Source organism: Fomitopsis serialis, assembly GCF_022376445.1.
Source record: "Fomitopsis serialis strain Sig1Antser10 chromosome Unknown B0H18scaffold_56, whole genome shotgun sequence".
NCBI lineage: Eukaryota > Fungi > Basidiomycota > Agaricomycetes > Polyporales > Fomitopsidaceae > Fomitopsis > Fomitopsis serialis.
The window spans coordinates 146,742-167,106 of record NW_025955016.1 but is presented as its reverse complement, the minus strand read 5'-3'; the positions used below and the strand labels follow the sequence as shown (position 1 = coordinate 167,106).

The window sequence follows — 20,365 nt, the reverse complement described above, 5'->3', positions numbered from 1 at the left end:
TGCGAACTTTGCGGAGCGGAATGATCGTGGAATGAACATCATGAGAACGCAACTACGGGCGTGCTACCAGGGCATGTTATATACCCTGGTCTCCGCACCACTTCCAGGTCTCCCGAATACTACCTCCGCTTTCGGCACTTTTCCATCCTCGAAGCTCATAACGATGTTGAATAGGGTCTCTATCTTCGCGAGGGGCCCCCGCGCAGGATCCGGCGAGCAGCATATCGCCTGTGGGGAGTTCTCCGTATTGGCGAACACGCGGCTACGCAGCAGGGCAGCGCCCACGAAGTCCCCAAGACCCACCAGGCCTACCTCCTCCACGATCGAACCACAGAGCGCGCGGGCCTTCTCGAGACGGAAGGGCGAGCCAGACAACCACGGTGGCTCGTCGACGAGCTTGTTCGCGAGGAAGTGGTTCGTGTGGACAATCAGGCCGTCCTCGTCCTCACGCAGGTACACCCCACCTCTCGGTGACAGCTCCAGCCCGCGCGCTCCGTTGGCGTCCGCAATGAGGATATGTTGACTTGACGCGGCGCCTCCGAGCTTCTCGAACGTAGCAATCGCCGAGTCCACAGACTCGCACTCGAGCGCGGTACGGAGCAGCAAGTGAATGGGGAGGAGGTCTGTCGAGATTGGCCGAGCGCGTATAGCGTTCAGGCAAACGCCCACGGAGGACGAGTTGAACCCAATCTTGCCTACGATCCCAGGCTTCGTGTACGGTGAGCACACGACGTGAACTCTAGGCAGCGTCTGCGTACCTCGGTGACCATCCAGATAGTCGGCCTTCCGATGCGCCGGATGGACATGAGCGCGAGGTTGTCGCCCACAGACACCCGCCAGTCCCAGTTCTGCGCGAGCAGCTGCTTCCCAGATGCGCCAAGCCTCCAAGCTAGCGCGGTGCAGCCGTCATCCCACTTCCCAAGGGCTATCTCGCTCCGCGCGTTAAGTGCGACGATGTCCAGCAGCCCTACGTCACTCCTGCCAACACCGTCCGCGATGCCGCGCATTTCCTCTAGTAAGTCTGGGGCCAGCCTGCGAATAGTCGCGCGGAACTCCTCCGCGATCCCGAGCACCTGCGGCCACTTGTACTTGCAGGTGTCCGCGAATATGCCGCGGTAGATATGGAGCTGACTCAGGATCTGCGAGGCAAGTACCTGACCATGTTTCAGGCCAATCTGCGAGCACACGTTTGTGAGCTAGGGATCGCACTCGGCCATAAACTCTGCTCGTACCTCGTATGGCGGCCCAGAGAGGTCGACGGTGAGTCTTCCACCTCCCATGGTGTGAAGGAGAAACGAGGTGTGGGCGCACCGTGCTAGTGGAAAGCCAATCTGTTGCTTATCGAGTCGCTCTAGAGCTAGAAGCCGGGCTTAGTAGCGGAAGGCACGCGAAGTCTAAGGTACCGATAACGAAACCTTCCCAATGAATTCATGGTATGCTTCGAAACCATGAACCCCAGACGTGTGGCCAGTATCCATCCTTTACGATTGGCGATGTTTCGTTTAGTCGGAGCTGTACCATTCCAAGAAACCGACCAACACCAACCAGTATTACCGGCATCCGATATCCATTCACATGAAGGCGATCTTGTGCTCCTTTACTGAGATTTCGATGCGGGAATTTGAGGTTCAAGATCCAAGGTGGGCAGACGTTGATACTTCGAATATATGCATACGGAAACCTGAGCCAAGTGTGCGCTTATCATATTGTGAACCTGCAAAGATGACATTACAACGCTCCACGTCAGGCTGAGGAATGTGGGATGCAATGAGACCAACTAACATCGCACTGTCACTTGCACGAAGAGGCCGAAGGAAGCTGATAGTCGTGCCAGGATATTTGCCGTCGTCGTTTACAGTCAATAAACTGTCCTGAACGAGTTTATGTCTTTCGATGTGCTGCTACAGCGACGGATGCAGTCAGTTTCTGCACCTAGATCCACAAGAAGCCTGTCGGAGCCTCCAACTCAAGGGAGGCAATCTCCTTCAGGCCCTTCCCGCCATCGATCCTCTCGAATACCTTCACCCCACCTCCGTGTACCCCGCCCGCCATCAACCACTTGTCGTCCGGCCCGCCAAACACCATGCCCCTCAGATGCTTCAGTCCCGAGCGCACCTCCGCGACCATCTTCAGTCCACCATCCGAGTCCGCCGGCGAGAAGATGGCGATGGTGTCGTTACCTGGCGAGGGGTCATCCCGGTTAGAGACGTAGACGTACGCGGTTGGGAAGGATGCGTTGGGCGCGGGCAGGAGGATCTCCGATGCGAACATGTTTGAGGCCGCTTCGTGCGGCGTGTCAGCCAACTGCAGCGTGGGGACCGTGGCGATGTGCGTAGCCTCCTCCGGGGCGGGCGGGAAGCGGTATGCGCTGAGCTCGTTGGTCAGCTCGTGCACGGTGTAGAGGATGTCATCTACGGGGATGGGTGAGCGACGTTGCGATTGATGCGCGGCGCGGCAACCCACTGTACACCACGACATGCCGCGGACCGCCGCCCGCCTTGTACTTCAGCTCGCCGTTCGGCACCCACTTCCCGCCCGCGTCCCTCACGAACCGGCGCGCAAGGTCCGCGCCGAGGTCGGGGATGAGGAGCTCTGCGCGCGCCGGGTGCAAGTAGATTTGGTGCGGATGCGACGCCTCTTGCCGCTCCTTGTTCGGACCCGTCCCTTCGAACTGCAGGACCGTGGTCTTCGATGCTTGGAGGTGTGGCGGCTCGTAGGTGAGGGGGATGTCTGCGAACGTGCCGGACGAGTACTGCGTGCGTGTTCATTCCCTTCGCTACACAGATGCCACGGACCACTCACGTTGCCAATGAGGAGCTCCGTGCCCAGCGCGAGCAGGGTGCAGGGATCCGCACCGCCGCTCGGCGCCTCGCCTACGACCGTCCCCTTGCCCTCTGCGTCATACCTCACCACGACCGCTTTGCCGCCGTCCCTTTCCAGCCCAGTGAAGACGAGCGAGGGGTCCGTTGGGTGTGGTGTGATCCAGGAAGGGTGGTGCCCGACCGTGAGCGTGGACTCAAGCGTAAGCTTCGGTGTATCGGGGTCGAACGAGATGGTGTAGATCTCGTTCGTGTACGAGCCGACTAGGATGCGGAAGGACATGCTTGATGCGCTCAAGGCCCTTTGCTCGACAAAGGGGGCGTAATGAGAGTTTGGTGACAGTTATCGCCTCAATATCGATAACGAGTTCACGGGTCTGCTGTTCATGGTCTGCACCAGTCCGTGGAAAGACCGCGAATTCCAAGCGAACTCTCACCCACGGCTATCCATAGAACCTGCATTGTTATATTTTCGGTCTAATCGTGAGGGGTCGCATTACAAGCTTGAGAGGTAATTGAGAGGAGTCAGGAATTGGTCAGTGTCGCTGGCACCACCGAGTCGGTGGTGCCAGCCAGCGTTGGACGGACCCCTGGGTCCGACCGGAGTCAGACCAGGGTCCGGACCTGGTCAGACCGAAAACCTTGGACCCCGGTCTGAGGTCCGTGCGCAAACTAACCTCAGGCGTCTAACCTGGCTACCTACTTAGGGTAATGAGCAAAAGAATTCAATATCTATATTATGCTGGTCGCGTACTTGGCGGTCTGCGCTCAGCTCGCAGGCCCTCTCGACGACGCGATTCTACTCCATTACTGCTAAATACAATATATGTACTAAGGACAACACTGCACTACAATCCAGTCAATCTGTGGTCAGCAAATGGACTCAACAGACTGAGAAACTACCGACTCGGAGTCTGGCGAGTCCACTGAGTTCGTCGCCGCCGTTTCCGCAACATGTGCGGCTTCCTGAAGGGTTTCCTCGCGTGCAAGGAACTGTTCGCCAACAGTCCGGAACTCGCTGAATACGGATGCAGCGGATGGTGGGATTTCGTTGGCATGAGGGAAGAGATTGGCGAGGGAGAGAGCCTGCTTCTCGACGAGGTGAGCAGGAATTCGGATACGGATTCGAAGTCCTGTCCCCGGTGCCGCGGAGCCTTCGGGAGCGGATTGCAGTGTCGGACGTCCAGCGAGACCCGCAGAAGTGGGATGGGAGGAACTTGGTGCAGGTTGCGGGTTTACAGGGCCCGTGTCGACGCCGTCCAAGTCAAGGGCACCCGGGAGGATGGCATCCATCAGGAAAACCCTCTTTCCGTAATTCGTGGTAATGTTCTGAAATTGTCAGTAATATGCGGAACACGGCAGAACACTCAATAATATCTTGCCATTATGAATCCAATCATCACACCTCTCGTATTCGCGAGTATTGTTCCGAAGTCGGTAGTTGCTTCGCGCATGTGCAATAATTTGCATATATTCACATCACTGGGTACATATTGTTTACGAAATTGTGGACTGCATAGTATTGAGCTCAGGGGTCTAGACTACATGATTACAAGTTGGTACTAGGCTCGACCCGTGCACGTACCCACCCGCGTACAGATCCGCCACAGCAGGTACAGGTCCACGTAGGCAAGTGAGACGGCGGGCGAGCATGACAGCAGGCAGGTGGAATGGCAGGTAAGCAGAATGGCAGGTAAGCAGGACGGCGAGGGGGATAACAAGCGAGAGGAAGACTGGTGAGAGGGTATAGCGAGATGGTGGGCGAGCAGGACAGCGGCGAGGGGAGCGACAGGGAGTTCGACAACAGACGAGAGGAGCGGCGGGCGCGTGAAACGGCGGGCGAGTGGAATAGCGGGGCCGCGGGCGAACTAGAGAGAGGGTGAGGGTGAGAGTGGACGACCGAGTCAGTGAGCAAACAAGTTAGCAGACAAATCAGTAAGGGGACGCCGTGGCGTGCCCGTCCTTAACAAGCCTACGCGCGCTGTGCCTGGCAGGCTTTTGCTAGAGCATGGCTGAGCTACTCCGTGCGATTTCAGAGGAGGCACCGCTTGCGGGGTGCATAGTCCTCACGGCCGCACTGTCCGACCGAACGTTTGCACAGCTCGAGGAGGCGGACTTCGCAAGCGTGTACGAGTCGAAGATGGGTGTGGTTGACACGCTCCGTGAGTGCGTCGATGTCGGGGCATTGGAGTTCCTCGTCCCATTCTCATCCGGATTCCGTGGCGGGCCTCTTTGGGAATGGAGGGCAGACGAACTACTGCGCGTGAGTGGCTACGATAGGGTAACAAAAACTGATCAGGACTGACAAGTATGTTGTTAGAGCCAACACGCCGGTAGAGGAGCAGGTCTCCGCGTGTCCGAACACATTCGCCTTCGTCTGTCCGGGAATCATCGACTCCACGATGATGCGCTCGAGCGAACTGGGTGAGTCAGGCAAAGTCGCACAGCTTGAGCAGTTCGCCCAGTGGGGCGTCACGGCGGAAGGTGCGTCCACACATCTGCACATCGCGCCCAACGTCAATCAGGGCTCATGTGGCTGGAAGACGCCCTTGCTCGCTTCCAAACCGGTGAGCGGTTCACGCGGTATGTACCGACAGTCGACTGGTACGCGCTCGAGCGCACGCGGTGCATGCCCCTTCTCGGACGACACCTCCTATCTACTTCTGTTGACGCGGGTCTGGGCTCGTCAGCCACTGGCCCCGGGGCGAGTGGTGTGGGGGCGGCAGACGAAGGGAGGCGACGTGGGCACGCGGATGGCGGCAATCGTACGCGGGGTGCTGGGCGTCGCTGTGGAGGACTTCTCGCCGGAGACGCCGTTCACAGCGCATGGCGTTAGCTCGCTGTCCGCACCTTGTCGTATACCAGTGTAACTTGTCGTACCAGCGCGCGTCGTGTCTGTATGTACCTGCACTTGTTGGGCAAACGTGCGCCGGGGCTGTCTCTGTCGTGTCACGGCGCTAGGCTCCATCCACTCGTTCTTGATGGGCATTCCCGGAGTCGAGGTGAAAAGCAGGGTGCTCACCTGACTCGCTGGCCCTGCTGGACGCAGCCCATGTTCCTCCCTGCATCTTAACCTTTCGCTAAGAGCGTCGCTGGGGCTCGTTGCAGTTGCGTACAGCGCGATCTTGGTCGACTCATTGGTCCGATGTACGCGCCGTCTCTCGCGAACAGGTCCACCTGTGTGTACTGGAGGTCAGCGGCGGGCAAGTGAGAGCGAAGCAGAGTCTCAGTCACTGAGGGAGGAGGGGACTCGAGAGGCGAGAGAAAGTCCGGCGAGCGCGCGTGACGTGTCGTGGCTGAAGCGCTTAGCACTTCTCACGACAAGCCATATTCTCTGCCCCTCCCCATTCTCTGTCCCTCCCATTCTCCGTCTCTCCCCGTCTCTTTCGACTCGAACGCACCGCTTGCCTGGCTCTGGTAAGCCGCAGCACGATCATGTGGGCTCGAATTCACGCACCGCGCATGAAGGACTCGGACCGGTTCTGAGCGACAGGATCATTGCGCCGAGCGCGACAAGAGCGGAACGAAGAGGCAAGGGTAGCATGAGAGGAAGGCGAAGAAACACATTTATGAGCACCTAGGAAGACTGTGGGAAGGCTCGACGGTATGTTCGTGGTATTTACTACCCTTCTCGTTCGCTCACAAGCCGCGACGCACTTGTTGAAGTTGCGCGTCAACCTGGCGGTCAGTTGCTCTCTCTCGCCTACCTACAAGCGTGTTACCAACCAGCTTGTCCACCCATCTGCCCTCTTGCATGCTCGCCTGCCTGCCTGCCATCTGTCACGCCCCCGCCTGTCTGGTCACTGGTCAGAGTCGCCCCCTCTTGCACACTCGCTCTCGCATCCGACTCTCTCTGCCCTACTCTGCCAATGGGGCCTGTTATCTCGCTTGCCTTGCCTCGCCCGCATACTTGTGCTTTCAGCCTTCCGCCTTCTTGCATGCTCACTCTCTCGGCTTCTCGTTCCCTCCCTGCCTTGCTCTCGCGCGTCCTCTCGACCTCACTCTCGACCACTACCGTCGTCTCAATGGCTCAATTTTTCATACGCTCACTCTCTCGCCCGCCCGTGCGCTCGCCCATCTTTGCTTTCACCTGCTCACTCGGTGGCTCATCGGCTCTCTGGCTCACCCACTGGCTCTCGCCTGATCACCTACCCTCGCTGCTCTCGCCTGACCACCTGCTCTCACTGCTCTCACATACCCCTGCATCATCTCACCCGCGCAACCTCTCGCTCGCGCGACCTCTCGTCCGTGCAATCTCTCGTCCGCTCAACCTCTCGCCTGTGCACTCTCTCGCTCGCACACCGTCTCGCTCGCACACCCTCCCGCCTGCACTCTTGCTCGCGCATCTGCTCGCCCGCTCGCTAGTCCACACCCGCGCAAAACTCTTACCCGCTCTGGTGGGCCTGTATACATGTGGGTACGAGTACAATAGGGATTGATTACGAGTAGTATATATCACGAGTACTACCAATGAGTCGTGTTGGCTGTATTTGTATTGTATTGGATCATTGACAGTACATTATAATGCATCATGTTTTTTCGCACCTATGTGTCTGTGGAATGCGCTGCGAACATTAAGAATAAAGACAATGGTTCATCTAATAGTGAGGAACCCTGCCCCTAATACGACTGTATTCGGCACAATATCCTGTTATTCGTAGGTCGACCTCCGGACCATAGCGAATAAACCACTACTACAGCGAACAAAAGAATGGCTACAATTACTCGTTTTTCGCAGTAATAATGCATCATTCGTTGTTATTCCGAAAGTAGGGTTTTCCTGATGCATCGCACTGACCCGTCGCATAGCGTCCTTTGACCTCCGTCTTCACGCGATCAGCCACTTTAGTCGCCTCCTGATCCAGGACACGACCGGAGAGCTCCTTGCGACCAGGGAGGCTTGCTTGGCTAATGTACTTCGAGAAGAAGTAGCGCACAAATGGGATCTCGAGTGCGTACCATGCGATATTGGCAACAATAAAGAGCTTACACAAGTCTGCCACGAACTCGGACTGATACCATTGCGGCCATGGTGCATGCTGCGAGGGCTCGTCGCCGGCGTCTTGATCGCCCAGGACAGTGGTGCTCGAATCACTGGAAGTCCCGGTGCGTCGCACCTTACGGCGATGCTGTGCGGTCGCTGACAGACTAGGTGACGTGCGTTCTCGCTCGGATGATGATGGGGATGGGGACGAACGTGCTTGTCTTCGTGCCTCTTCACGGCGCCGATCCCGAATGGCTGTCGCAGCCCATTGCTTTTGCTCTGGATGCACATGCCAGCAATGTTTTGATAGGTGTGTGAGGAGGGTGTCGATCTTGCCACAGATTGCAGTCGAGCTGTGGTATACTATCATTGATCCAGGGACTTGCGCATCAATCATCTTAACAGATGTCGAAAAACATAGTACGACGTACGCGACTCCCGAATGGCTTCCTCATCTCGCGCCGGCCGTGCATCAACAGCAAGTTCCTCCGCCTCTAGCTCCCGCGCGCGTACTCGAGATACCTCGGCGTCGATGCAATAGTTGCACCAGGCTTCCTTGTGAGTCGAGTTCCCCTTATAATTGTGCTTACCCTTCTTGAAGTGACGCCAGACAGCATGCGGAGGGCTCATTATGAAGCAAGCCGGGAGGAAGGCCGAGAGTCGTCGTGAGTGGAAAATGGGGGAGCATAGTCAAATATATATTCATCTCAGGCTGCGGCACTATGGTGACGGACGGGTGCTACGTTTCGGGGATGGTCAAATTCCAAAGCGCGTTGTGTTTCGTTCAACAAAGGCATGTGACCGTGTCGAGCCGCGTCGCCGTCAGGGTGATTTCAGGTTAACTTTCATGCGGCCCTTATCCGGCACGTGCATTGACTCGAACCTGGTCGAACCCTCTACGGACCCTGGTCAGACCCTCGGTCAGACCCCACTGACCCCGTCCGAAGGTCCAAAAGTCAGCCGCCCGTAGTGCCAACGCTGCCACCGAGAGGACCGCTCAAGGACTGCTTAATATCGGCGCCTTCTACTTAAATAAGATAAGTGCCAGTAAGTATACTATGTAATTTTACGCCTACTGTCAGTATGTATCACAGCTGTGAGTATCAGTACAGGCTTCGCTTTCGCCTTCTCCTTGTTCGAACCTCAGGCCTCAGGCCTCCGATCTCAAGCTCAAGCCTCGGCAGCAAGCTCACAGCGAGCTCACCGTAAACCCATAGCAATCAGTAGCTAACATTGTAGAACGCCACCCGGGTGCGCATAGTACTAGTAGTCATCCTCATTGCGGCATCACCGTTGCGACATACTCCACTGGCAGACATACTCGGCCTTCGCCCATTCTCGTACGTCTCCGAGTTCAGTCGCGATCTCGTCGCATCTAATCATTTCATAGTTGGCCAGTACCGTCGTGCGCTATGAAGTCCGCCCCTGCGCAGGCACGGAACCGTGCTGCTCTTGTTCGCGACGAAGAGTTATGGTTTTCTGACGGCAATTTGATGCTCGAAGCAAATGGTCACGTCTTCAGGATATACCAAGGCCTACTTGCTCAAAACTCCGAGGTGTTTCGTGACCTGTTCACCACCCCTCGATCAACATATGTGGAGACTTTTGAAGGATGTCGTGTTTTCCACCTGACGGACCGGCCGGAGGATCTTCGCCACCTTCTACGAGTCGTATATCACGGCAACAGGTGTGCATCACCTCCCATAACCACCGACCCTCCGTTAGCTCTTCCTGATTGCATGTCTTAACAGGTACTATCGCCCCGACGAACAACTTGACTTCGCGACTGTTGCCGCGCTCGTCCGATTGTCACACAAGTACCAAATCGATCACATTCGCGACACCTATCTCTCGCGGATGAAATCCTGCTTCTGTACCGAATTCGAGACCTGGGTCACTGTCAGCCGCGATGGTGGTAGCCCTGTCATGAAGTTCGGCACCGCAGACGCTATCTCTGCCGTGGACATAGCGCATCTCACTGGGGCGGAGTCTATGCTTCCCACCGCACTGTATTCTTGTTGCCAGCTCAAGGCGGAGCACCTCATTAGTGGTTGTCCTCGCCCTGATGGTACTGTTGAGTACCTCAGCCCAGTGGACACCATGAAATGCGTCGATGCTCGCCAAACGCTATATCAGAAGGCCATCACTACTGGCCTCGAGATATTCTCTCCTCTGGCACCATCGCCACTGTGTTTGGACCGCGTGCAATGCGGCCGAGCAATCCAAGCCCTTCGTGGCAGGCATTTGCGCTTCCCTCCGGCAGATGTGATCGCCACGACTCTCTCACCCAAGCATCTTATGTTCTCCTCTCTCCCAACCGAGGAACGTCTGTATGTGTGTCCAGAGTGCGCGGATTTGATTCGCGAAGCAGAAGAGCCGACGTACAGAAAGATCTGGGCCGAACTTCCTCGGCTCCTGGGTATTGAAACACCGTCAGACTGGCCTACGGCATAGCTTATGCACGTCCCCGCTGCGTGGTAAGCAACCGAACCCATGATCGTCGTGTCCATGAAGTGTCCTAACCTAGCACAACCCAACTCATCGCAGGGACTTCATATATATATGGTGGTGTCACGATATATGTGTTCATTTTTTGGATCACGGGCTTGAGAGTGTGGTTAGCTATTTGAACTCGTGAGTGGATGTAGTTGTAGTCTGCAAGTTACGTTTCTACACAGATCTGCGGGCAGTGCGCTGAGCAATCGTATACCGATCTCTATTTACGGGCGGTCGCACCCAGGCGTTCGAGGTTCACGACATTCATACTTATAGACTGTTGACGGTTGGTTAGCGGTATGTTGCCTTCAGCTTGAGCTCGCTGTCGCGGTCAATTCAAGGCTCAGTGGCTCCGGAGGAGAGCCCCGGACCAGGCCCCCGGTCAGATCATGATCAGAGATCGAGATCTACTAACTGTTGCTCCTCGACATCACGCCGGAGTCGCGACAGTCGCGACGGGCACCTTCAACACCCTGCGAACGTCAGCTTGCACTTCGTGTCTCGGCGATCCGACGCTTGTATCACTGGCACGGGGCACTCATGCAGGATACTCTCGAACATTCGCTTTCAGGATCGCGGAACACCGAGAACGCGGCAGACCACATGTCTGTTGAACAGGAGGCGACACGCGACGAACAGTTCTGGTTCAGGGATGGCAACGTCGTCCTACAAGCCGGCGGTGTAGCGTTTCGCGTCTACCAAGGCACTCTGTCCCAAAACTCCGAAGTGTTCGACGGACTATTCTCTGTCCCGCAGCCCGTGATCGCGGATACATTCGATGGGTGTCCAGTCATTCAACTCGAAGACAGGCCAGACGACTTGCGGCATCTTCTTCGTGCTTTATTCGTCGGTCAAAGGTATGTTTGCATCGCGTGTAATGCGACGGCATCCCTGATCAGTGTATTCCAGGTTTTATCGGCATGACGAGCAATTGCCATTCACCGTTGTCGCGTCTATCGTCCGCCTCGCGCACAAGTATGGCATGGAGCACTTGCGGGACGACGCGCTCGAACGCATGAAGTCCTGCTTCAGCGATGACCTCGATGTCTGGTCGGAAGCCGACGTTGGCATGGGCAGTGCCTCCATGTCGTACGTCGACACAGACGCCATCGCCGCCGTCAGCATCGCGCGACTTACGGACACGTATTCGATGTTGCCTTCCGCCCTATATACGTGTTGCCAACTCGATACTGAGGAGATAGTGAACGGCGTCACGCGGGAAGACGGCACAACCGAGCGGCTAACGCAGGAAGACATGCTAAGGTGTCTCAACGCACGGAGAACCCTCCTCCATGACAACATCGTCTCCGCATACACCCTCTTTACGACTACCCCGCACGGGTGCACGAGGCACTCCGACTGCGAGTTGATGCGGAGGAACCTTGCCGACACTCATATAACCTTCGACACCGACGGAGTAGAGGACTACGCATACCTCGCGGACTGGGACCCTTACTTTCGCAACAAGGAGTTGTCAGGTAGCTACCATTCCCTCTGCCCTAACTGCCAGGCAGCCATACTGGAGCACGCGCGCGAGTTACGCTTAGCAGCATGGACTTCGCTCTCGAAGACCTTGAACTTGATTGCTTAATCGTTCTAGTTCGCGATCCAGCTCGTAGAAGTGCGTCTCCATAATGGTCCTGAGACGCCCAGGACACCACGACATACATGGGTAGCACTGTGCTGGTCGAGAATGAGATGTAACTTACCTATTGTACGCCGACCGCGACCCAACGACCTCTTGCGGCTGAACCATTCTCAGCCGTGTCGTGTGCAACCATAGACGTTGTAGTGCAGGAACGCAGACCTCTGCGCTCACACGCGACGAGGAATCATGCGAGGCAGGTACGTGCCTTTATGGGATACCGGGAGCTAAGTACCGGCTCACAACTCTGAGGTGTTTTGCGACCTGTTCACGATCCCTCAGCCGACGTCTGGAGAGACAATGGATGAATACCGTGTCGTCCACCTTATGGACCATTCCGAAAAGCCGCGCCATCGTCTGCGTGCTTTTCGGACAAAGGTCAGGCATATCATGTACTAGTGAACATGCATATGCTGACGGGGTATCTTGACAGTGTCTACTGCCCTGACGAACGCTTCGATTTCGCGTTGTCTTCCGACTATCTCACAAGCATCAAATACGATTACACGCGACGTCCGCTGAAGAGAATGCAGTTGTGTCTCTGCACCGAGCGGACAGCCTGGGAAGCATCACGACATGGCGGCAGTAACATCTTGAAGTAGCGCGACACCGATGCGATTGCTACTGTCATCATCACGCGACTCACCGGATCGACTCTGTGATATCTGTCGCTGTGTTCTTGCTGCGCCCTCGATGCGAAACCCTCCTCCAGTCGCTGGCGCTTCTCGGGTCGACGGACCACTTTAGTGTCTGAGTCTGTCGGACATCGTGAAGTGTGTCAAGAAAGTGATCTCCAAGACTCCGGAGATTTGCAACCTCCCTAATCCATCATTGCAATGCCGCGCGAATGAATGCCAACCAAGCATCCGTATACGGTATCATACGCGAGATCGGTACCTCGCCGAAATGCCCACACAGAGTCTACGATACAGTGTATCACGACTTAATGGTCGCTTTGCAACGGGAGGAACACTTGCGTTGCAGGTGCGCGAAACTCCTTGGGGAGGCATTGGAGCGGCAGCTGCGCAAAAAGGTTCGGGGTGAGTTTCTACAATTCCTGGGATTAGCAGAGCCAGAGGGCTGAGAGCTGACCTGAAGAGTGAGTGCCCCAGTAGTCCGCACTTTGAAGACTTGGCCAGTGAGACTTTGATGTACTGACCACTCACCCGATTTCCGTTCGTCTCAAGGATCATCCACCGTTTTCCGCTTTCAGTCCATTCGACCGGCTGGTGTTCATTGCGCATGTGCTTCAATCGCAACAGCGTTCTATGCCCAGAAGTTCTCGTGCTGATACGACTGAGGGGATTCTGTACATTTTTAATCATGCAAATTGAAATTGAAGTAGTATACGCGACGCCCAGCTCAAGAGAATGAAATCATGTTTTTGCACCGAGCAGACAGCCTGGGAGGCATCACGGCGTGGTGGCAGTACAGTCATGAAGTATCGCGATACCGATGCCATTGCTGCTGTTAACATCGCGCGACTCACCGGAACCGACTCTATGCTTCCCGTCGCTCTGTATTCTTGCTGCACCCTCGACGCGGAAACCCTCCTCCATGGCGCCCCTCGGATCGACGGGTCACTCGAGTGCCTGTGTCCATCGGACATTGTGAAGTGCGTCAATGCCCGCCAAGCAATACTGCAGAAAGCGATCTCCAATACCTTGAAGATTTTCGACCCATCATCGCAATGCGGCGCGGACAAATGCCAACAAAGTATACGTATCATACGCGATATCGGTACCTCGCCATATATCCCACACCAGGTCCTGGATACAGCACCTCACTGGTATCTGACTGCGACTGTCTGGCACTCAATGTCTTCGCCTGTGATCACGTACTTCCCGCAAAGTTCAATGTGGCAAGACTGGTTGCAATTCTTGTACTTATTGTCATAATGGAGGCTCTGAGTAGCACCGGCATTCTTACTGCACTACGACCACGGGTATATGTACATCTCCAGTCTTCTACGACTCACCAGCATTCCTTGGCCACTGTGAAACTTTCCGCAATACATGGACCGTGTTCTCCACCAGCCTCCAACAATCGCTTGTCATTGTGCTGTCGTACTCGTTGATCGCCTGAAGGTTCGGAAAAATTGCATATAAGAACGCCCCAATTTCAGCGACGTTATATATATCCGTTGCAAATGGCTGCTTGAAGTCGATGGATCGGAGGACTCGATTGCAATGACCCCCACCCGGTTCCGCGTGAGGCGAGATGAAGGTGTCGGATGGATCCACGTCGATCGTGAGCGACTTCAGCGAGGGGCAGTACCTGGCGAGTGGCACTAAACCCTCCAGTGTCGCCGCGTTCTGGATTAACCAGGAATCCTCGGCCATGCTCTGGAACCGCAGGGACTCCAAACAGGGCCATGCCATGGCCATCTCCTCGAGGAGATAATCGTCGAGGGCGATGTACATCTCCGTGAGAAGCCAGATCTTGCGCATACGACGGAAAGCGCATAGGCGACTCAAAGACGTCGCGGTGATAACTTGTATTCCCTCCTCGAGATGTGTGAGTTGACCAGGCACGGTGTGTATCTGGATCGTCTCCAGCACACCATGAGAACAGCAGTCATGGATCACTTGAAGCATTTCATCGAATGCGTGTGGTTCGGAGCCCCAAAACGATGTCAGGTTTAGTCGCCGCAGTCGGGGGAAGCGACAGACCGATAGGATCGTACTGAGCTCTGTCATGAACGAGAGCACCAGAGTGATACTCTTCAGAGCACGGAACTCGAGGCTCTGGGCAGCGGGATAGTCCGTCTCCAAGAGACTGCGTTTGTCTTGCCGCGTGATCGTCGCAATCACAATTTTCACCTCCGTGAGGTGCGGTAGTGTCGATAATCCAGCGAGGACGTCGATGTCGAAAGGTGAGAACGACTCCAGAGTGAGAGACCTAAGGGGTGTCAACGAAGTAAGGATATCGCGAGGAATAGGTTGATGGTCCGAGTCTGGGCCTCCGTTTCCGTCCGGATGAATATGGAGGTCCTGAATGTCGGGTGAACGTCGATGAAGGTGCACCAACATCTGAAGACACGACCCAATGTCCAGCATATAGAGCTGTGGACCGAAGAGCATATGTGCGGAGTCGACATAATCGAACGGGATGTCCGAGCCATACCACTCGAGGAATCGCAGTCTGGGAAGCAAGTGGTGGGAAGGGCTCGACGATAAAAGCCAGCGAAAGAGCTTCCCCGAGAGAACACGAGACATCCTCAGGTATGGATTGAGTGGAGACTTCCGTGGGCCATACCGTAATGACCGCACACGCCGAGCATAGAACTCCAGGCGTTCCCAGTCCTGATGTGTCGTGGGCCTCGTTGGCTCGTTGAGCGTCTGGATACAAACGGGAGCTCAGTCAGTCTTCGAAGATGCAGAATAACCACCGACTCACTAGAGTCCCATGACGATCATCTAATATCGTCCACAAGTCTGTCGGCAAACATTCGACAAGATGGCTCAAGCCCTCCTGAAGAGACCATAGAACGTCCAGGGCAGGTTCATGGAAAGCGCGGCATGTGAGCGCCAACGCCTGGAGTGTCGGTAGGTCAGGACTCCGCCAGTCAGAACTCGGCCAGCCGTCGTCGCCCAGTGGCACGTTATTGACTATCAAGTGAATGAGCTCCGGAATGGTAAGGGCCCGATGCACCATGGAACTTCAATGAATGCTTCCCCGCTGGGAATTAGTGTAGGTATGCCGTCGTACAGGCCAGCGCCGAGACACTACTTCAATGCATGCGTCAATTACTGGAATAAGCATGAGGATTCCAGCTTGATAATGGATTATCACTGACCTCGACGAACGAGTCACCTTCAGACTGATCAACACGCAGACCCAAGGAATCACTGACGAACGAAGTTCAACCCGACGCGTCCAAGGCGTTGAGTGTCAGTGACTTGAGTCTGGTCCGTGTAGCCGAATACATCGCATCACGAGATCGTGGTAAAGTCGTACTCATTGACCCACTTACCAAATTGAGCATCGCGAATTCGAACACTTGTGCTCGTATTTTGGTCAGCAACGGAGACTATTGTGCTCGCAAGCTTGAGATCGGGATTGGTCTAAAAGTATAGTAAGTAAGACTCTCACATCATGATATTTGGACTTTGAAGAGTCCAAACTAATACACCAGGCGAGGTCATCATACCTTCACGGTACCTTCATGCAAGAGAGCGCTTGCGGTCCGCGGTTGAAACGCGCGCGCGCAGACGCGTCGGAGGACGGAGACACACCCAGACCAACATCGGAAGATATCAAGCGGGATCAAGTTGTTTGGTTCGATGACGGGAACATCATGTTGCTGGCTGGCGGTGTTGCCTTTCGCGTCTACCGAGGGCTTCTGGCATTGCACTCTGAAATCTTCGCCGACATGTTTTCTGTCCCGCAGCCGGAGTCTGTGGAACAACTCGATGGCTGCCCGGTCATACATCTTACGGACCATCCAGACGAATTGCGTCACTTTCTGCGCGACCTCTTCGTGGACAAGAAGTGCGTTCGCATTCCTGACTTCTGCTTCTGTGACCCACTGTGAAGAGCCATGGTTTCTGACGAACGCCGTGGCAGATACAATCGACACAACGAAACGCTCCCATGTACTACGGTTGTAGCTCTTGCTCGCCTCGCTCACAAGTATGGAATCAAGGATATGCTAGACGACGCTCTGTGTCGCGTGCAGTCCTGCTTCAGCGACAATCTGTACATCTGGATTAGAGCTGATGAAAACATGCACACCCACCTCATGACCTTCGACCGGAAGGATGCAGTCGCCGCGGTGAACATCGCTCGTCTTACGGAGACAACAAGCATGCTTCCCGTAGCCCTATATATGTGCTGCCAACTCGAAATCCAGGACATCATGAACGGGGTCATGCAAGAGAACGGCACGGTTGAGCGGCTCGCACCAGGGGACGTCATGAAGTGTCTCGAAGCGCGGAAGACACTCGCCTACGACAACGTGGTCTCTGCTGCCCGGATATTCACCCCTGTCGCCCATATCTCATGTCTATCTCAGGAGTCCTGCACTGCGCATATCCTGGGTCTTTTCCAACGTCTGGTGAATCACCGGGCTGGTTTGGATATTTGCTCAAGTCTTGGTGATTGGGTACCATACATCCTGACAAGCCAATCCTGCAAGTCGCTCTGTGGTTGCTGCTATGAAATGGTACAAGGGAGAGCTATTGGCGAGCAAGAAGAAGTATGGCGACGACTCCCGAAGGTCATGGGTGTCGAGGTCCATGGCTGGATGTCATAAATCAACGATGGAACCCAGGTGAGTAATATTTCTGCCCGTCACGATTGGCATTCGTTCCGTGGCTGAACGATCGGATGGAACATATGCTCACGATTTTCCTTAGGCTTCACTGACTGTGCACGTCACCGGATCCGTCCCTAGAGCTTCAAGTTGCTGCAAACCGCACAACGTCCGCCTCAGATACTCAGATATCGCATCACTATCTACGCCTGCGCACGGACACCGCGAATGTTTCCTTACCTGATAGATCAACATACTATTCCGAACCCGGATATCTACATCTCCAAGTGCCTGCTTACGAGTTCGTGCATGGAGGCTGGATTAGGCTGTTTGGGATCGGCCCGGTTCAAGTTGGGGTTTGAACGAGGTCGGCTTCGCATGTTACTTAGAAACTTCGTGTCATACCGGTATCGACACGGGGGCAACGAGCTTGATTTGTAGCTTGTCAGTGAAAAGAACTTGATTGAGGGATGAATCGATGACGGCACAAGAGGTGGTATAAGAGAAGGTTACTTACCAGGTTACGATACTTCACAGTAATGTTTACTATTATCAACTGTGATGCATGCGACTTCCGACCCTGTACTCTCGACCTCATGCTCTAACGTCGAGCAACAACGCATTACTCTCGCAAACGGGCTCTTACACTGATTTCCCTGGTCGACCATGTCCCCGCGAGTGCGTGTGCATCTGATGATAGGACGACCGCAAGTGAATAATATGGGGTACTTACGTGCGTGCATTGGTCTATTCCTCTCCGCTGGCTACTTACTACTGTCCGGAAACACAGCCCGTAGGACCAACTACACGATCATATCGACAACTGAGGCTGAAGCTGTAGAAGCTGAAGCATGGGGACGGATGACTCCCGCACAGCCCTCGGAGCCGCGTCTATCTGCGATTGCTTGACCGCAGCCCCTTTCCGTAAGTGACCTTGTGTTGCGCAGCGTGTACTAGTCTGTTCATTTGACCGCCACGTACTCCTCTCGTCAGGTACTTACCTCTCCGCGCCGAACACGTACGGCCAAGGCGTACCATGATCCTCCCCTCCCCCCCTTCCTTGATCGACGACGAGCTGCCGCCCGATGCTCCTCCGGCGTACGACGACCTGCCACCACAGGCGGACGCTCCGGCTGTGAAGAACGAGAAGACAGAGTCAGCACTAAGTCCTGGTACGCCATCCGCCTCCACGTTTCTGGCGACTTCCCCGGCCTCGGCAGTCTCGTCGAAGTCGCCCACGTCGCCCAGCAAGGGTGCGGAAGGAATATGGGCGTGGATACCTTCCCCCGCACGTACTCGCGCAGCAGCAGAGGTTAGGGCGACTGTACTCGGGCTCATAAGGGAGCTCATTAAGCGAGGGGATACTGGGCCTCCTGCGCGATCCATTCTATCCAGCTGCGACGACGTGTGCCATGCTTATCGTCTCTCGCTCTCTTCGATCCTCCAGGACCGCTGCGTCGAGGGTCACTCTGCCATGTACTGGGCAGTCATCAAGCGTCGCAAGGGCGTCGAGCTGAGTACCGACTCGCCGACCGACGTCCTTGGGGCCTTCCTCACATTCGGCGCGCCGCTCTTACCCGTTGCCCTCTCTGAAATCCGGCTCGCATGCCTGCAGAAGGCAGACCAGGCCCTCTTCCAACAGCTGCGGCAGTCGCCCTCGTTCGCGCCCTTGAGCGGGAAGGACGACATGCTGCTCAGCCCGTCGTGCGCACGCGACGAGATCTACGTGGAGGACATCGCGTCGGAGGACGCGTTCGCCGTGCGCTTCCGCATCCCGATGTTCCAGCAGCGCCTGCGGGTCTCGAAGCACATCAGTCTGGAGTTCATCGCGCGAGGTGAGTATACCGCGCCATGGTCCTGCCACAGCCGTCCTCACAACCTTAACAGGCAGGCTGTGGTCGTTCAGATTCCTCATCGCCTCCGCGGACAACTACAAGCTCCGCCCGATTGCAGAGCCTGGCAGTTGGGTCGTCACGCTCTCACTGCTCGAGCACAGCGCGCCCACCGCGATCGACTCGCGTCTGGTCATCCAGGACGTGTCCACGCACTCCTCTGACGCTGCTTCCTCGAGCCAGCCAGGGCAGTCGCCCCTGCGAAGCGCGAGGGTCCCGGAGCGCAGGCCGCCGATTGAGGTGCGGCTCAAGAGCGCGGAGGACCTGGCGCCGGACACATACGAGAACTTCATTGCTGCATCCTTCAAGAAGAACTCCTTCGCCGACCGTCTGCAGTACGAGTGAGTGTGAATCATCATGACTGAGTGGGAGCTTGGTGTTGATAGAGTCGCAGTGGAAGTCCGTACATCGGCAGTGACGGCTCGTTGGACGCTACGCTAGAGGCGCGTTTGGGCAAGCCTGGGCTAGAATGCGTCATATGTTAGATGCCCTTCCTTTGTATTCTCCTGTCACCTCTTTCCGGACCTCTTCGTCGCGCTCTCTTAGGATTATGGTGAGGCCTTCCCCCCTGCATAATCAGTCGCCGTGTCCTGACATTCCGTTTTCTTTTCAGTTGTGTTCATACCTGTACCATAGACTTCTTCATCTGGGACTTCTTCGGCGTGTATGTGTACGAGTAGGACGTCGGGACGCGCTTACAACATCATTGTTCCGCAGTCTTCGCCTGTCATGTGAACAATTTGAGCTTTCACCGTCGCTGCGCCGGTTTCGCATACATCGGTGTGTCCTCTGTCAAGGTTATTGCTCACATCTGCTTACATTGACGTTCTGGAGGGTTTCAGCACGAGTGACGTGCTGGTACGACATTGATGACTGCGCATGCATGACATCAAATGGACGTATGGGAGACTCAGAGTCATATCGAGAAAGTGCGCCAGGTTCCGGTTACCAGTTCAGGAAGGTACGCTGCGCATTCTCGAGCAGGTACTTACACCCGGATAGTGCTCGCCGCCTCCTTCCGCCTTCCTCGTTCTTCCAAGCGCTGGACGTTCATGCGGACACGGGTCTATTGGACGTCGGTACATATGGATGGCGTCGCTTCCGGGTGATGATATGTAGCAATGACCACTAATTTATACGATTCGCACTGCTATCGAACTGCGATCTGCACTGCCTCGATAGACATGCACACGTAGAAGCGTGCGTGGCATCACCCAGGTACGTCTATCCCGCGTCTATGTTCACTCAAGCTTATCCTGCTGACCAGCTATA

At 55.6% G+C, this 20,365-nt stretch overlaps 10 protein-coding genes across 10 annotated transcripts; 6 read left to right on the top strand and 4 right to left on the bottom strand.

Annotated features, from left to right (window-relative positions):
- Positions 1-63: 63 nt before the first annotated feature.
- On the bottom strand, positions 64-1,280 carry B0H18DRAFT_956415 (AAT-domain-containing protein; the record flags this gene model as incomplete). Its single annotated transcript, XM_048042453.1, has 3 exons — positions 64-708; positions 759-1,175; positions 1,233-1,280. The coding sequence occupies 3 exons, from the start codon at positions 1,278-1,280 to the stop codon at positions 64-66; spliced, it is 1,110 nt and encodes a 369-aa protein (XP_047891151.1).
- A 364-nt stretch (positions 1,281-1,644) lies between these two features.
- Positions 1,645-3,449, bottom strand: B0H18DRAFT_1019128 (Lactonase, 7-bladed beta-propeller-domain-containing protein). Its single transcript, XM_048029429.1, has 4 exons — positions 3,257-3,449; positions 2,803-3,199; positions 2,464-2,752; positions 1,645-2,411 (listed from the first exon to the last, which is right to left on the bottom strand). Exons 2-4 carry the CDS (start codon positions 3,100-3,102, stop codon positions 1,933-1,935), a joined length of 1,068 nt encoding a protein of 355 aa, XP_047891150.1. The 5' UTR covers positions 3,103-3,199; positions 3,257-3,449; the 3' UTR covers positions 1,645-1,932.
- An 88-nt stretch (positions 3,450-3,537) lies between these two features.
- Positions 3,538-4,179, bottom strand: B0H18DRAFT_1019125 (uncharacterized protein). The gene is made up of 2 exons (XM_048029428.1): positions 3,727-4,179; positions 3,538-3,667 (listed from the first exon to the last, which is right to left on the bottom strand). The coding sequence occupies exons 1-2, from the start codon at positions 4,110-4,112 to the stop codon at positions 3,619-3,621; spliced, it is 435 nt and encodes a 144-aa protein (XP_047891149.1). The 5' UTR covers positions 4,113-4,179; the 3' UTR covers positions 3,538-3,618.
- A 648-nt stretch (positions 4,180-4,827) lies between these two features.
- Positions 4,828-5,655, top strand: B0H18DRAFT_1121120 (uncharacterized protein; the record flags this gene model as incomplete). Its single annotated transcript, XM_048034274.1, has 3 exons — positions 4,828-5,082; positions 5,129-5,303; positions 5,363-5,655. 3 exons carry the CDS (start codon positions 4,828-4,830, stop codon positions 5,653-5,655), a joined length of 723 nt encoding a protein of 240 aa, XP_047891148.1.
- Positions 5,656-6,108: 453 nt separating this feature from the next.
- B0H18DRAFT_527301 (uncharacterized protein) lies at positions 6,109-7,367 on the top strand. Its single transcript, XM_048038470.1, has one exon. It carries the CDS (start codon positions 6,426-6,428, stop codon positions 7,182-7,184), a length of 759 nt encoding a protein of 252 aa, XP_047891147.1. The 5' UTR covers positions 6,109-6,425; the 3' UTR covers positions 7,185-7,367.
- A 1,598-nt stretch (positions 7,368-8,965) lies between these two features.
- On the top strand, positions 8,966-10,586 carry B0H18DRAFT_1019106 (uncharacterized protein). Its single transcript, XM_048029427.1, has 4 exons — positions 8,966-9,143; positions 9,194-9,490; positions 9,555-10,280; positions 10,351-10,586. The coding sequence occupies exons 2-3, from the start codon at positions 9,216-9,218 to the stop codon at positions 10,255-10,257; spliced, it is 978 nt and encodes a 325-aa protein (XP_047891146.1). The 5' UTR covers positions 8,966-9,143; positions 9,194-9,215; the 3' UTR covers positions 10,258-10,280; positions 10,351-10,586.
- Positions 10,587-10,721: 135 nt separating this feature from the next.
- B0H18DRAFT_1212765 (uncharacterized protein) lies at positions 10,722-12,096 on the top strand. Its single transcript, XM_048036493.1, has 2 exons — positions 10,722-11,156; positions 11,209-12,096. The coding sequence occupies exons 1-2, from the start codon at positions 10,840-10,842 to the stop codon at positions 11,888-11,890; spliced, it is 999 nt and encodes a 332-aa protein (XP_047891145.1). The 5' UTR covers positions 10,722-10,839; the 3' UTR covers positions 11,891-12,096.
- Positions 12,097-13,876: 1,780 nt separating this feature from the next.
- Positions 13,877-15,830, bottom strand: B0H18DRAFT_527284 (uncharacterized protein). Its single transcript, XM_048038469.1, has 3 exons — positions 15,744-15,830; positions 15,344-15,675; positions 13,877-15,285 (listed from the first exon to the last, which is right to left on the bottom strand). The coding sequence occupies exons 2-3, from the start codon at positions 15,599-15,601 to the stop codon at positions 13,912-13,914; spliced, it is 1,632 nt and encodes a 543-aa protein (XP_047891144.1). The 5' UTR covers positions 15,602-15,675; positions 15,744-15,830; the 3' UTR covers positions 13,877-13,911.
- Positions 15,831-15,957: 127 nt separating this feature from the next.
- B0H18DRAFT_1019101 (uncharacterized protein) lies at positions 15,958-17,450 on the top strand. The gene is made up of 3 exons (XM_048029426.1): positions 15,958-16,022; positions 16,083-16,438; positions 16,514-17,450. The coding sequence occupies exons 2-3, from the start codon at positions 16,113-16,115 to the stop codon at positions 17,199-17,201; spliced, it is 1,014 nt and encodes a 337-aa protein (XP_047891143.1). The 5' UTR covers positions 15,958-16,022; positions 16,083-16,112; the 3' UTR covers positions 17,202-17,450.
- Positions 17,451-18,129: 679 nt separating this feature from the next.
- On the top strand, positions 18,130-19,862 carry B0H18DRAFT_1019095 (uncharacterized protein). The gene is made up of 3 exons (XM_048029425.1): positions 18,130-19,036; positions 19,089-19,434; positions 19,488-19,862. Exons 1-3 carry the CDS (start codon positions 18,238-18,240, stop codon positions 19,576-19,578), a joined length of 1,236 nt encoding a protein of 411 aa, XP_047891142.1. The 5' UTR covers positions 18,130-18,237; the 3' UTR covers positions 19,579-19,862.
- The last annotated feature ends 503 nt before the right edge of the window (positions 19,863-20,365 follow it).

Coding starts and splice junctions, on each gene's coding strand:
- B0H18DRAFT_527301 (XM_048038470.1), top strand. CDS start 6,426: ATGTTCGTGGTATTTACTACCCTTCTCGTTCGCTCACAAGCCGCGACG.
- B0H18DRAFT_1019101 (XM_048029426.1), top strand. CDS start 16,113: ATGCAAGAGAGCGCTTGCGGTCCGCGGTTGAAACGCGCGCGCGCAGAC. Junction 16,439..16,513: donor GACCTCTTCGTGGACAAGAA/GTGCGTTCGCAT, acceptor ACGCCGTGGCAG/ATACAATCGACACAACGAAA.
- B0H18DRAFT_1212765 (XM_048036493.1), top strand. CDS start 10,840: ATGCAGGATACTCTCGAACATTCGCTTTCAGGATCGCGGAACACCGAG. Junction 11,157..11,208: donor GCTTTATTCGTCGGTCAAAG/GTATGTTTGCAT, acceptor AGTGTATTCCAG/GTTTTATCGGCATGACGAGC.
- B0H18DRAFT_527284 (XM_048038469.1), bottom strand. CDS start 15,601: ATGGTGCATCGGGCCCTTACCATTCCGGAGCTCATTCACTTGATAGTC. Junction 15,286..15,343: donor ATGATCGTCATGGGACTCTA/GTGAGTCGGTGG, acceptor GTTTGTATCCAG/ACGCTCAACGAGCCAACGAG.
- B0H18DRAFT_1019128 (XM_048029429.1), bottom strand. CDS start 3,102: ATGTCCTTCCGCATCCTAGTCGGCTCGTACACGAACGAGATCTACACC. Junction 2,753..2,802: donor CGGAGCTCCTCATTGGCAAC/GTGAGTGGTCCG, acceptor ACACGCACGCAG/TACTCGTCCGGCACGTTCGC. Junction 2,412..2,463: donor GCGGCATGTCGTGGTGTACA/GTGGGTTGCCGC, acceptor CCATCCCCGTAG/ATGACATCCTCTACACCGTG.
- B0H18DRAFT_1019095 (XM_048029425.1), top strand. CDS start 18,238: ATGATCCTCCCCTCCCCCCCTTCCTTGATCGACGACGAGCTGCCGCCC. Junction 19,037..19,088: donor TCTGGAGTTCATCGCGCGAG/GTGAGTATACCG, acceptor CAACCTTAACAG/GCAGGCTGTGGTCGTTCAGA. Junction 19,435..19,487: donor GCCGACCGTCTGCAGTACGA/GTGAGTGTGAAT, acceptor ATAGAGTCGCAG/TGGAAGTCCGTACATCGGCA.
- B0H18DRAFT_1019106 (XM_048029427.1), top strand. CDS start 9,216: ATGAAGTCCGCCCCTGCGCAGGCACGGAACCGTGCTGCTCTTGTTCGC. Junction 9,491..9,554: donor GTCGTATATCACGGCAACAG/GTGTGCATCACC, acceptor ATGTCTTAACAG/GTACTATCGCCCCGACGAAC.
- B0H18DRAFT_1019125 (XM_048029428.1), bottom strand. CDS start 4,112: ATGGATGCCATCCTCCCGGGTGCCCTTGACTTGGACGGCGTCGACACG. Junction 3,668..3,726: donor GTGGACTCGCCAGACTCCGA/GTCGGTAGTTTC, acceptor ACTGGATTGTAG/TGCAGTGTTGTCCTTAGTAC.